General features: G+C 41.1%; 1 protein-coding gene across 1 annotated transcript in view; it reads left to right on the top strand.

Moving 5' to 3' along the window:
• MAGI1 (membrane associated guanylate kinase, WW and PDZ domain containing 1) overlaps positions 1 to 11,863 on the top strand; it is a 642,797-nt gene extending 630,934 nt beyond the window's left edge. Inside the window, exons 20-24 of the mRNA XM_052636253.1 lie at positions 2,437 to 2,530; positions 2,671 to 2,731; positions 3,707 to 3,850; positions 6,816 to 6,954; positions 11,006 to 11,863. Of these exons, the coding sequence (XP_052492213.1) occupies positions 2,437 to 2,530; positions 2,671 to 2,731; positions 3,707 to 3,850; positions 6,816 to 6,954; positions 11,006 to 11,760 (1,193 nt within the window). The 3' untranslated portion in view covers positions 11,761 to 11,863. The remainder of the gene's footprint in view (positions 1 to 2,436; positions 2,531 to 2,670; positions 2,732 to 3,706; positions 3,851 to 6,815; positions 6,955 to 11,005) is intronic.
• Positions 11,864 to 13,688: the final 1,825 nt, after the last annotated feature.

Genomic DNA, 13,688 nt, shown 5'->3' with positions numbered 1-13,688 from the left:
TAATTATAATCACTCTAATTACAAGGAAACTTTCTTTTTGGTATCCTGATGGTGATTTCCCCATGGCCCAAGCAATCTTGTGATTTCCCAGAGAGTCTCCATAAAGTTAATTACAGTACATAATATGAAGTTTTTTTAAAGGACCAATACATGTTTATGAAACTTCTGGCAAGTCACATTGATAGGCTTTGCAGTCTACTAGTCCTTTGTAGGGGCACAGTGGGTAGACTTTATGAAATACCAGTTAGATTTACCTTGGTTGTGCCGGTTAACTGCAGTCATAAAAACAGACTAATATTATGCTGTTAATATTGTGATAACGGTAATAAATACATGCCACCCATAAAAACTGCTTCAATTTTTGAGCAGTTTTTACGTGCCAGGCACAAGCCCAAACACTTTTCCTCCCAGGTAGTCTTTGCATCAGTGTTCTTAGATACTTCTGTTATTCTTTATGTGTAGATGAGGAAACTCAAGCGTAGAAAGTCTAAGTAACTTTCCTTCTAGTCCCAGCTAGTAAATTGCAAAGTTTGGGTTGCAAAGCCAGGTAGTCTGAGTCTAGCCTCTGACCTTGTAACCAATACACCCGACAAGCTTGAGAAGCACCACCCCCCTCTTGGAGGGTCCCAAGGTATACTGGCACAATTAAGGGTCCATAGGGAAAACAAAACACAGACACGCAAAAACATTTCTGTTTCATCCACTGTTTTTCACCCTTACTTGACCACAGATTACTATTCCCTCAGATTCTGGTGCAGCATTTGGTAAAACAGGTTCTAGGGGAGACGTCGTTCTGAAGCATGAACTAGATTCACAGTTTTGTTCACCTGATTGAGTTACATTTTCTTACTAATCTTGTACCACCACTATCCAGATCATAAGCTTTAGGGCTGGAATAGAAACTGTCAAAATCATATTTAAACTGTCTCATTTTGCAGAGAGTTTAAAAAACTTAAACACATTTCCACAGTAATAAATACAAAATAGAAATAGTAGCAAGGGCACTGGCTGCAGTCCGTGTATGTTGAGTGTATGTCAGATACAGTGCTAAAGATTTCATACACTTTAATCCAAGAAAAGGGATGATGATTGTCCCATCCCTTTCAAGGAGAAGAAGACATACAGATAGTGAGTCAAGAACAAAGAGATTTGAACACGGGTCTGATCTCCAGGCCTTTGCTTTTAACAGCTATTTGTAATGAAAATAGAATAACGGAAAGTCAGACCTAAGCTGAGTAGCGTTTTTAGCAAAGTACAGTGGAAGATAGAGCACAAGTAAGTGGGATTAGTGAGATATCCATAGAAACTCCGTTATACGTGATGGGTAGATACATGTATTCCACAAACTATGGAGTGCCTACTGCAAACCTCAGGACTCCTAGAAACTTCTCGACTTCATGGTACACTGTGAAGTAAAAGGGTAGGTTACAGGCTAATCTAAGAACTTCACCCCCACATTTAGCATTTTCTTGATTAGAAAATGTGTGGCAGGTTCCAAACTGTCAATCTAAAAATAAATTCAAATAGTGCAGCTTACTCATCAGTGTTTACTATCTGCCTTGATCTTAATGGAGAAATAATTAGTAAAATAACATAAGACTGATACTATGTAACTTATTTTAATATATTTTTATATATGCACGTCAGTTAGCAGTCTGTAGGCATGTTCATGAGTGTTTTCAAATCCTAGGTTTCCAAGCTCCCAGAGAGTAATGAAGTTGTTTATGAATGTGTTTAGTGAAGAAGAAAGTCAATTTACATAAGAATATAATCATATTTGTTACATTAGGGTGGCTTCCTGATTTGTACAACTTAGATTTACATACTGGCTCTGACTAATGCAAGTTTTGAATATAACTCTTCATGAGTGATACTAGGCAAGATCTCACAAGAATTCCACATTTTTAGTTGTATTTCATTAAAAGCTTTGGGGAAGAAAGTAGATGTTCTCTGTATGTGTATTTATTAGTAGCAAGAAGTTAGAACACTGACTATTCACATGAGAAAATCAAGCAGACTCACTAAAGATCACCGATAAATTGCAGGGACATTAGCAGAGACATTTATTATTAGCCTGTAAAAGTCTGGGAAATAATTTTGCAGTGATTTGATGGGACTGCCCTTTTCAAGTGATGGGGGAAGAGTGAAAGGCACCTACCTTGGCTATGATTTTTAAAGTACCATTTTCTTGGGCAAACTCTTTTATTTCATGTTTCGAGATACCTAGTTGGAGGAGTGTCATGGGGGTGTACATGGCTCACATCATAGAAGATCTTAGAATGGTTCTTTACACTCTTGTTTAGAAATTCAAGTCAGAACATTTTGAAATGGTGACAGAGAATTCAGATGTCATTCAGGTGTGGGGCTTCTGCACACCTAATTTGATGATGTCTTCTCCGGGGCCTTCATTTCATGATGCTCTGTCTTACCCTGCAGAGTCTTCGAATGCCACTCTGCTGACCAATGCAGAGAAGATAGCCACCATCACCACCACACACACCCCTTCGCAGCAAGGAGCCCAGGAGACCAGGTCAGACACGATTTTGGTTTCTTTTGTTACTTTCAGGGGAAAAAAGTAACTCCTGGTGGTGTGATGATACTCCTCTTCAATGCTTTCTCAGGCTCTCCATGGGTTTCTCTTATCTTTTTTTTTTTCTCTTGCTTTGGCAGGAGCACCACCAAACCAAAGCCAGAATCTCAGTTTGAATTCAAAGCACCCCAGGCAACACAGGTGAGGACTATGTCTCTTTTTGCCTTGCTGGATTTGTGCATTTCCTTCCAATTTTCTGAAGCTCTTTTTACCAGGTATCTTATAAGGTACTCTCAATTAACATAAATAACCTTTTATGTACTAAATATATACTAAACACGAACTCACATTGGGTTATCAAAATAACATTATTTTACTACCTGTGAAAAATATCCCTAGACATCCTTTTTCTGGAGGCAGGGGGCGAGGAGGACCAAACAAAATAAAATGCTACCAATTATCTCAATAATAAGTGATCAGAGAAAGAGCAAAACAGGAGATAGCTGGTCATGGTATTCGTAAAGGCATTTATGTCAAGAAAATGTCTTTTGGTTAAGCTGTTACTCAGACTTGTGAATTTCACGTGAGGCTCCTAAAGCTACCTACCTGTCCCACAGGGTGGTAATGGGAGCGTGTACAAGTGATAATAGGTGCAGCAGATTTGGGAGACATTGGGTGATACAGAGTTAAGTAGTTTTTTCTGTTTTTACTCCCCCTCACTGGCCTTCTCAAAGCCTTTCCTAATCTTTTCCCAATTTTCCTTAACCAGCATAGGAACCACTATCAAGGTGTGTGGAGCTTGTCGTTGCTATCCAAATGATGAGATATTTTAGGGCCTTGGGCAGGGAGACTAAAACACCAGCAATGTGCAGGATGATATTATTTAATGAAGGATTTTTCCTGTCACAAATGCAAGTCACAGCCTCACTGATTAAATTTTAATATATGCGTGTTGGTATGCAATCTGTATGCACATTCATGAATGTTTTCACATTCTGGATCTCCAAACTCCTAAGGTTAATTGATATTAATAAACAATTAGGAACCACCAAGAAGGGGATATAAATTGTGCCTTTGGGTCAAATGAGCCATAATGGAGAGTGTTTGGGAAGAGAGAGAGAAATGTGTGTCAATTTAAGTCCTCCCAGAATAACTGCATTTAATTTCTTTGAATAGGAGCAAGATTTTTACACTGTGGAGCTGGAAAGAGGAGCCAAGGGATTTGGTTTCAGTCTTCGAGGCGGTCGGGAGTATAACATGGACCTCTACGTTCTGCGCTTAGCAGAGGATGGTCCTGCAGAAAGGTGTGGGAAGATGAAGGTAAGTAAGGGCGAAGCATCTGGGATGGATGTAAATAAGTCATCTGCAGTGACTTCTTCACATCTTATGATTAGAGCCTGCACGCTCGGGAGAATTACATGTTTCTACAGCTTTTCATCTCTCCCTCAAGCTTAGATGTATCTGTCAGAATTAGGTGAGCTCTTCCAACTCTGGCATTGAATAAAGGATTAAAATCACCCATGAACTTACTAAAGTGGATATTGTCTGAATCCCATTTCCGAATCCCATTTCCAAATCCCAAACCCATTTTCCGTTTCTTATACTTAATCTCGTATTCAGTTCAGTTCAGTTCAGTTCAGTCATTCAGTCGTGTCCGACTCTTTGTGACCCCATGAATAGCAGTACGCCAGGCCTCCCTGTCCATCACCAACTCCCGGAATTCACTCAAACTCATGTCCATCGAGTCGGTGATGCCATCCAGCCATCTCATCCTCTGTTGTCCCCTTCTCCTCCTGTCCCCAATCCCTCCCAGCATCAGAGTCTTTTCCAATGAGTCAGCTCTTCACATCAGGTGGTCAAAGTACTGGAGTTTCAGCTGTAGCATCAGTCCTTCTGGTGAACACCCGTGACTGGTCTCCTTTAGAATGGACTGGTTGGATCTCCTTGCAGTCCAAGGGACTCGCAAGAGTCTTCTCCAACACCATAGTTCAAAAGAATCAATTCTTCAGCGCTCAGCTTTCTTCATAGTCCAACTCTCACATCCATACATGACCACTGGAAAAACCATAGCCTTGGCTAGACAGACCTTTGTTGGCAAAGTAATGTCTCTGCTTTTCAATATGCTATCTAGGTTGGTCATAGCTTTTCTTCCAAGGAGTAAGCATCTTTTAATTTCATGGCTGCAGTCACCATCTGCAGTGATTTTGGAGCCCAAAAAATAAACTCAGCCACTGTTTCCACTGTTTCCCCATCTATTTGCCATGAAGTGATGGGACCAGATGCCATGATCTTCGTTTTCTGAATGTTGAGCTTTAAGCCAACTTTCTCACTCTCCTCTTTCACTTTCATCAAGAGGCTTTTTAGTTCCTCTTCACTTTCTGCCATAAGGGTGGTGTCATCTGCATATCTGAGGTTATTGATATTTCTCCTGGCAATCTTGATTCCAGCTTGTGCTTCTTCCAGCCTTACTTCCCTGGAATTCCTGGGTATCCAGGCATGCTTTGAGAGCAGGAAGCCATGTGGTTCTGTAGGTTCTGGGTGGTGAGCTCCATTCAGTCTCTCACTACTCACTGCCACCTTTCCCTGGCCTCAGGAATGAGTAACTGTCTTTCTTAACAGTGGGCCAAGGACACCATAGCATGAATATTCAAGATCATTTGCTAGTACTCAGTAATGCAAATTTTAAACGCACACATGCCAAAAAAACCGTTGTGTTCTATTTTGATATCTAATATCTCTTACCACATATGAATATGTTGCTCTTCTGGGCAGATGAGATGATTAAAAAAAAATCATTTGCTCATTTATATCTAGGGGGCATAGACTGAGACATACATAGGGAACAGTTTGGAAGGAATTAAAAGAAATCGAGAGTCAGCTCAGGAAAGGAAAAAAGTGAATAAAATTAGTCCTGAGCAGAAAGGGGGGAAAGTGACCAAAGATGAGGAATTTAATACTTGTAACTTAAGACAGAATCTTGAAGTTTATATTTCTGAAGACTGAATTTTTTAATAAGCTTTTTTTTTTAAATTGAGAAAGTAGACCAGGAATGTGATTTTTTAGAATTAGATTAAAAAAATGATCCATAGTAAGAATATAATTTCTAAGGTCAAACTATGTACCAGTTTCTTATATATCCTTCTTCTATACACACACATGCATCATTTGTGCATATGCAGTGGTATATAGTCCTTCTGTTCATATTTCAAACACATGGATTTTGCTTTTCCCTTTACTCATTTAAAAAAGTTTCTGATTGAAAGAAACACCATTATTATGATATTTTGTATCATGTTATATAGTTCACATGACATACTGTAACATTTAATTGGACCTCAACATGGTAGGCATGAGCTGTTATCCTCCCCTTTCTCAGATGAGGAAATGAACTGCAAAAAAGTAGAGGACTTTGCCAAGATCACTTGGCTAACAAGTGATAGGACTCAAATTCCGTGCTTTAAACTCCAGCACCAATCTTTCTCTCTTCTGCCTTCTAGATTATGTGCTTCTTGAGAGGAAGTATCTGGCCTGTCTTGTTCATTCCTTTCCCTCCAACGTATTAGCAGTCAGTGTATCAGCCAGGAGTGTGGTCTCATCTGAAGGCTCCTCTAGGGAAGGATTTGCCTCTAAAGCTTCATGGTTGTTGTCAGGATCAGTGTAGCTTGGGCTGTTGGCCCGAGCCCTCTCTCATTTCCGTACTGTAGGTTCTGTAGGGCATCTCACGGCATGCATCAGAATAGACAAGTGAGACAACAAATGAGGGCCAGTAAGGCAAAAGCCAAAATTATTTTGTAACCTTATCGTTGACCTCTCATCACATTTACCATGTTCTGTTTGTGAAAAGCAAGTCATTCATTCCAGCTCACATCCAAAGGAAAGGAGATTACATAGGATATGAATTCAAGGAGGCAAGGATCATTGGGGATCATTGGCAAGGATCATTCTAGAAGCTGTCGACCACATCCTCTTCCTTCAGCAACTTATATTTCCCTCTGCTTTATTTTTTTACCTTAGCACTTACAAGATCTAGCATACCATGTATTTTTTTTTAAGTTGCCTGTTGTATTGTATTTCCCATATTAGAATGTCATCTCCTTGAGGACAGAGAGTTTGTGTGTGGCTTTTTTTTTTCATTTCTGTCTCCTAAGTAATAGAAGATTTTTCTGGAACATGTCCAATGAGTAGTTGGTCAGTCAATAAGTAGAAGAATTTGACATCATAAAGCACCTCCATGGCTGATGAAACCCTTTGGTGATCTTCTCACTTGGCTCTCTCTTTCTGGCAGGTTGGTGATGAAATTTTAGAGATCAATGGTGAGACCACCAAAAACATGAAGCATTCTCGGGCTATAGAACTGATTAAGAATGGTGGCCGCAGAGTGCGTCTGTTTCTGAAGCGGGGAGACGGCTCGGTCCCAGAATATGGTGGGTCAAACTATGAAAACATTCCTTCCTTCCCTGGCATGACTCCATGAATTTGTCTCCAGAACTGCAGCAGGAAAGTCTTTTTGTTTCCCCTATTCACCAGTGTCTTACCAGCCTCTCGCACCATGTGATTATTTGCCTCGCTTGTTCTGAAATCTCTACACGTTTCATCCTTTTGCTTGCTCACGTGGACTGGGGCATGGTCTAAGACGAGATCTTTATATAGCCCCCTTTCTGATAATCAGAGAGAACATTTTGTCTAGTCCGACCAAGAGCGAAGGAATGTTTGTTTGAACTGTGCCAAACCGTTTCTCAGATCCAATTGTTAGCACAAAATGACTCTACTCCTTTTAAGAAGCAGGAAAGCAGGTTTCCTGAGTGATAATGTTGAGGCACAATTTTTTTTTTCTCCTCTCTGGTTTTTGATTACTTGATATCTTTATTTAAGAGGCATGAATTTTGGAGATGATTTGGGGGCCTTGCTCAGCATCAAGGAGGTGTATACAGTTCTTCTGCATCCCTCCCACTAGTCCCTACCCCAAATCAGACCACCTGAGCCCACAACTACAAAACAAAACTGTTGAAACTTCAGCCATATGTTTGTAGATGATAAAGGATGAAATCAATTCCCAGTGCCCATCATGAGGGAAACACATTACTATACCTTTCCTGTAAGGAAAGCCAGCTTATGCATAGAGTTCCTTTGTCATATCTGTAGACATGATTTGACTAAACAGCAGTGATCTTTACATAGCTTAGTGTTCTGATGGCGAAATATTGTATATTATAATAATTATGTCCTATTTGAGATTCTTGTTTAAAATTTAAAGGAAAAAAAAAAAGCTATGCCCTAGATGTAGGGCTCTTCTTCCCAACCAAAGGTCTACAAAAGTTTCTATAGAAACTGTGATTGAATGGTCCCCATATACATCGGTCCCCTTTATTAGGGATTTATCTGTCATTGCCCTCTTTTCTGAAAGTCATTTGGCACAATTCCCAGTTGCATTTTGGACTTGATGAGATCCTTAATTCAGATGCAGCTCAAGGAGAACGAGAACTCCTTTGAAGGACAGTCTTCCCAGGTGTTGGACATCCATACAGGTGCAAAATAATGAGGGGCCCGTGGGGGGGAGGGGTGGGTATCTGATGAGGCCCCTTTAGACATGCCCAACCACAGGGGAAGTATTTTGACAACGTTAAGATGCCACAACTGTGCCCTGTACTAAACCTTGACTGTAGGTGTATCGATGCCACTGAAACTGTGTAACATTGTCTCCCTTTTCTGTCTTCCCTATGCTTCTGTTGGATGTGATCTTTCATTTGCGAGTCATCATCAGTAACCTGTGTACCTTCTCAAAACCTATGTCTGTTGCACTGAGGATGAAAATCCAACACTAACCAATGTTCTTTGGGCTAAAAATAAAGATCATTTCAATACACCGTTTTTTTTTTTTTTTTCCAAAAAGGGTTGAATGTGCCAGGGTTGTGCTACTGTAATGTCTCTATATGTCATTGGGACTAAATTTCTCTAATTCTATTGATTAGAGTCACAAATGGGTTATAATATGTTAAGTTCCAATATTTTTCTGACTTGATTGGAACCTGCTTCTCTGTGAGGCTATTTTTGTAATGAGTTTTTTGTACTTAATTTAACTGCCGCGGTCTTGGGGGCGGGGTGGGGGAGGGAGGGAACTTTGTTCTTTTGTTGTCTATTGTTAATGCTCTCCTATGCCAGCCTGTCATTGTTCCAGTTGTTTGAAAAAGAAAGAGTAAAAGAAAAAAAAGGATGCATCCATTGTCTGGGTTCTCTCACCTTATCTGGCTGTCTGAAAACGTCACTGTTCTGATTTTGGTCTCTGCAGCCTTATTTGAGTGTTGCCTTAGACTGTCTGACTGGACAAATAAACTCTCTTTACCCTATGTTAACAAATGCAGATTTTTTTTTCTTTCCTCTTTGTTATAGGGAATCTAAATGTTCAACTTTTTCTCTTTCTCTCTCTCTCTCTCTTCTCTGACTGTTCTTGGTGCTGGGCCCTCCCTTCTACAGCGATGATACCTCCTAATATCGCTGCATGTATGAGAAATGAAAAGCTCGGGGAGGCTTGCTTCTACCTTATGGGCCATAATCAAACTACGGTTTGTAGCTCAATCAATACTAGGTGTTTCTGTGCTGTGGCCTAATTTCCTCATTGCTTCTGCTTTAGCTCTGTTTTGATATGTTTGGCAATTCATTCTGAGCACCCTGCCTTCTTTGAATTGTAAGTACACCACTGACTCTGTGGAAGCCTTACTCTCCCTTCTCTTAAATATAGGTGTAGGAAACCCCAAGGTTAGATTTAGGATGGTCACTGAAGCCCCTTCCCTCACCTAGATCTTAAAATGACTTCATAAGCTTCTGTGTTTGTTATTTCTAGACACCTCCCCAGCCATTCCAAAAGAACAAATCTCAGATCACAAAGCTCTCACCTAGAGAGATAAGACTCTGCCAAAACAGGAAACTGAGATCTCCTACTTAGTTATCTCTTGTCGAATGACAGTCCAGGGGCCAAATCTTGTTCACAGCCTGTTTTTGAATTGATAAGTAAAGTTTTATTGGCACATAACCATGCCCATTTCTTGTATGTGTTGTCTGTGGCTGCGTTTGCCATATAATGGCAGATGAACAGTTGTGACAAACTACGTGGCATGCAAAAACCATAAATATTTTACTCTTTGGCCCTTTACAGAAAAAAGTTTACTGATTCCTGCTTTAGGCTACGTTCTTGTTTTTGTTAAAACTCATCCTAGGTTTTGGGAGATCATTCGTGAAAGATTAATTGCGTAATGTTGACCTTGTTGACTCCTGAAAGATCCTTAAAGAGCGCCCCTGATTTCTTAGTCTCTCACTGTGGCCCTGGTTTGTCCTCTGTGACGCAGCACATCATTTCTGGTGCCCAGCCTGGAATGGGATAGCATGTATGACTTACTGGGTTTAGGTATGACAAGGCTTTGAAAAGAACTCTCATAAATCCAGGATGCTATTTAATGTTTTTGCAGTGTCATTTCAGATAGTTTAACAATAAACAGGAGCCTTTATGGGGCTCCCCTGCTTTTTAATCTATAGATGTCTTAAGGTTGTAAAAAGTCGCCCAGTGAATCCACACCTTAGATGTAATTATGGCTGCTTTTATAGCATCAAGAAAAGTGCCTCTATGCAAACCCCATGTAATGTCAAATGTGCACTTGACAACCTCTCTTGCACTTCCTTTTATCTGTCAGATGACTCCACAGTTTAAAAACAGTTCCTTAAACATATGCAAAAATAAAGAAGATAGTTGGACGGCACTCACACAGGTAGAGAGACCGTGTAATGGGCCCTCTCATAATGTCACATTTGCCTGTTGTCAACATCCGGCTGTGTTGCCTCTGTCATCACCAGCCTGGATTTTTTTTTTTTTTTTTTTTTTTTTAATGAAAGTATACTTTGCTCACAGTAACATTCATAAAGCCTGAGGGCCCAGAGCAGTGATTTCTGCCTCTCTATGCACCCATTTAATCCCTACTCAGATTGAAACATAGATTCTTTCCATTCCCTTACAAAGTTCCCTCATGCCCCTCCAGTTCAACAGCCCAGATTTTTGTAAGCAAATTAAAACAATCTTTAAACAAAGGAATATTTTCTGTCATGGGGTGGGGGGAGATGTCAGGGAGGAAGGGTGATGGCTGGGGGAAAAAAGAACAGGAGATACTAAGGGGGAGGGCCTTTTGATACTTCTAGACAGATTACTTGGGCTATTCCTTTAAAGACTAAACTCATGACTGATGTTACAAGTTGAATGATCTATATGAGTACAAAGATGGTAGGCTCGCTGCCAGAAGCCACAAGTACCAGTTTTTAACCATGGCTAGTTGGAGTTATACTTAAATTAACTAAGAGTCAGTTTGGCTTTGATTCTGACTGCTTTTAACAGTTGTTTGCTTGTTGTGACTAATGGGGTCTCAAGAGGGCGGGTGGGGACAGGAGCCAAGGTCCTTGATACCAAGCTCTTGCTCTCGTTTCTCTTCCTGGCAGACCCCAGCAGCGACGGGAACGGCCCCCCCACCGGTCCACAAGGTGTTCCGGAAATGAGGGCTGGGCCCCCTGACCGCCGACAGCATCCATCATTGGAGTCCAGTTACCCACCCGATCTTCACAAGTCATCACCACATGGGGAAAAGCGGGCACACGTGAGAGACCCCAAAGGCGGCAGAGAGTATAGCAGACAACCCAATGAACATCACACATGGAACGGAACTTCTAGAAAACCCGACAGTGGGGCTTGCCGACCCAAGGACCGGGCACCCGAGGGACGAAGAGACGCCCAGCCCGAGCGGATGGTGACCAACGGCCCCAAGAGGAGGTCCCCGGAGAAGCGGCGGGAGGGCACGCGCAGCGCTGACAACACTTTGGAGAGAAGGGAGAAGCAGGAGAAGAGGAAGGAGGTTTCCCCGGAGAGGAGGCGAGAGCGGTCCCCGACCCGCCGGAGGGACGGCTCTCCAGGCCGGCGGCGGCGGTCTCTCGAGAGACTCTTGGATCAGAGAAGATCGCCCGAGCGCAGGAGAGGAAGCTCGCCCGAAAGGAGAGCCAAATCCACCGACCGGAGGCGGACCAAGTCCCCCGAGCGGAGGAGAGAGCGGTCCCTGGAGAAAAGGAACAAAGAGGACAGAGGCAGCCACCGGGAGAGGGACGAGACGAGCCTGAGACAGGACGCCGGCCGGAGTTCCAGACATCCCCCGGAGCAGCGGAGAAGACCTTACAAAGAATGCAGCACCGACCTCAGCATCTGAGAGCCTGCGCCGCGTTCCCAGCCTTTGCCATGTCAAAGGTTCGAAGAGGAAGCTCTCAAACCTGGAGTCATTTAGTTTCCTACCTAATGAAACATCTGACGCCAGCCTGATGATCCTCTGACTAGCGACATTTGATGCATTTGAAATCTTATAAGAAAAAAAAATATATATGGAAAGTGGTGTGCCTGATGTATCATATTAAAGAAAGTATTTTTAAATGCATACTTTTTTGGGAAATTATTTGCTAAATGCTTCCCCCAAGGGATATAAATTTTGTTTCTACATTAACTGTAGAATTGTTAAGAATTGTTCCCTTTGGGGGTGGGGGTGATCTTTTTCTCTCCGGGTTAATTGGGGCTGTTGATCATTTTCTCTAAGTAAGGAAAATTATTGATCAAATTTAATTAATTTGATGGAGACTGTTATGGACTGATGTAGTGTTGTAGTGTAGTTAGGTGTGTTTTTTTTTTTTATAAAAGCAAAAAGGCAAAAGTTATATTTGTAAAAGCTGAGGACTCCTTGGAATAAATGAGGATTACTGATGATCCTAAAGTTAAGCAAACTGTATGAAGAGACTACTGTTGCAAATGAAGGATATTTATAGCTAAAGGACACAGCACAAAGCACAAAGAAATGTTATGTTCTCAAGTTATTCTCCATTCAGAAAACAGTTTGTACTCTCCCTGGCTATAGAAAGGTGCAGAGAGGAGAAGGTTGGTCACCATTACCTAAATGCAGCCCACGCACAGATGGTCAGGTATTAGCATCACCAACATTGAATGAGAATCTCATTAAGGCAGTGCCATGAAAGTTTTGCTCAACTGCTAGAAGGAATGTGCAGGAAACACCTTTGGTGTTGTCTTGCCTGATTTAAGACTGAAGAGTAAATGGCATGGGAGACAGTGTGGCGGTGTGAGGAGCCCTAGGAATCACTAGTACAGAAAGTTTCCCTTTTTATCATGAGCCTGTGGTTGCCCTTTGCCAAACTGGGGAGGAGGGAGTAAGCCTTGGTAGAAGGAATTTCTCTGTTGATATTTAAAGACATGAGGGTTGGGCATGCTCATTCTTAGAAATGCCAGTTTTCTTTGGAACCGTAATAAAAATCTCCGAAATGATTGAAAGAGAGAGAATAATTCTATTTCATTGGTTCTAGATCTGGTTGACAAACATCTGCACTTATGACCCTGTCCTTTTAATCTTTGGGCAGAACAAAATGTAGAAATTTCTCTTTAATAGAAGACATTCTTTTGCTATCTCACAGGAGGTTGGTTGGGTCGGCTATAGCCCCGGGTTGTGGTTGAAATGAATTACTGCCTAGCTGAGCCAAAACCTTTGCTTGTACCTGTTGGACCACTACAACAAATCGCTGCTTATGATGCATTGCGTATTTCCGTAGTACTGTTTTGCATTTTCCATACAGACACCAAACTTTGCAAGTCAATCACTGTTGTTCTCATGGTACTGTTTAAAAAAAAAAAAGGATAAAGAAAAAAAAAATGGAGAGAACCAGCCAATTATCTTGTGTACAGAGTTAAAAATTGTAATTAATAGAGCCTGTTTTAAAAACAAACAACTGTTGCCTTTTTTTCTTGTATAAAAGAGAATTTATGACAAAAAAATTAGCTGTGAGGAATGTGACGTGTGTTTATATTTCTGAATATGGAACAAATTGATTCATTGGGATATATTTTACTGTAAACTAAATCAGGTATGTAAAGCTGTTTTAAAAATGGGAGACTATATAAGTAATTCTCTAAAGCTTTAGTTGGTTTGAATATCATTTCCTCCATGGTGAGCCTGCTTGTGAATTATTAAGCACTTGTTTGCATTTCTGTTCTTCATTCATTTCTTGCAGTGTGCTGTGGACTTAATGCTCTTTCTGTATTGATGAAAAGCAGTATGTGGGCCAATCTTTTTATAAAACACTA

The sequence above is a fragment of the Budorcas taxicolor genome, chromosome 1 (genome assembly GCF_023091745.1).
Source record: "Budorcas taxicolor isolate Tak-1 chromosome 1, Takin1.1, whole genome shotgun sequence".
Lineage (NCBI taxonomy): Eukaryota > Metazoa > Chordata > Mammalia > Artiodactyla > Bovidae > Budorcas > Budorcas taxicolor.
This window is presented reverse-complemented; position numbering and strand designations above follow the sequence as displayed.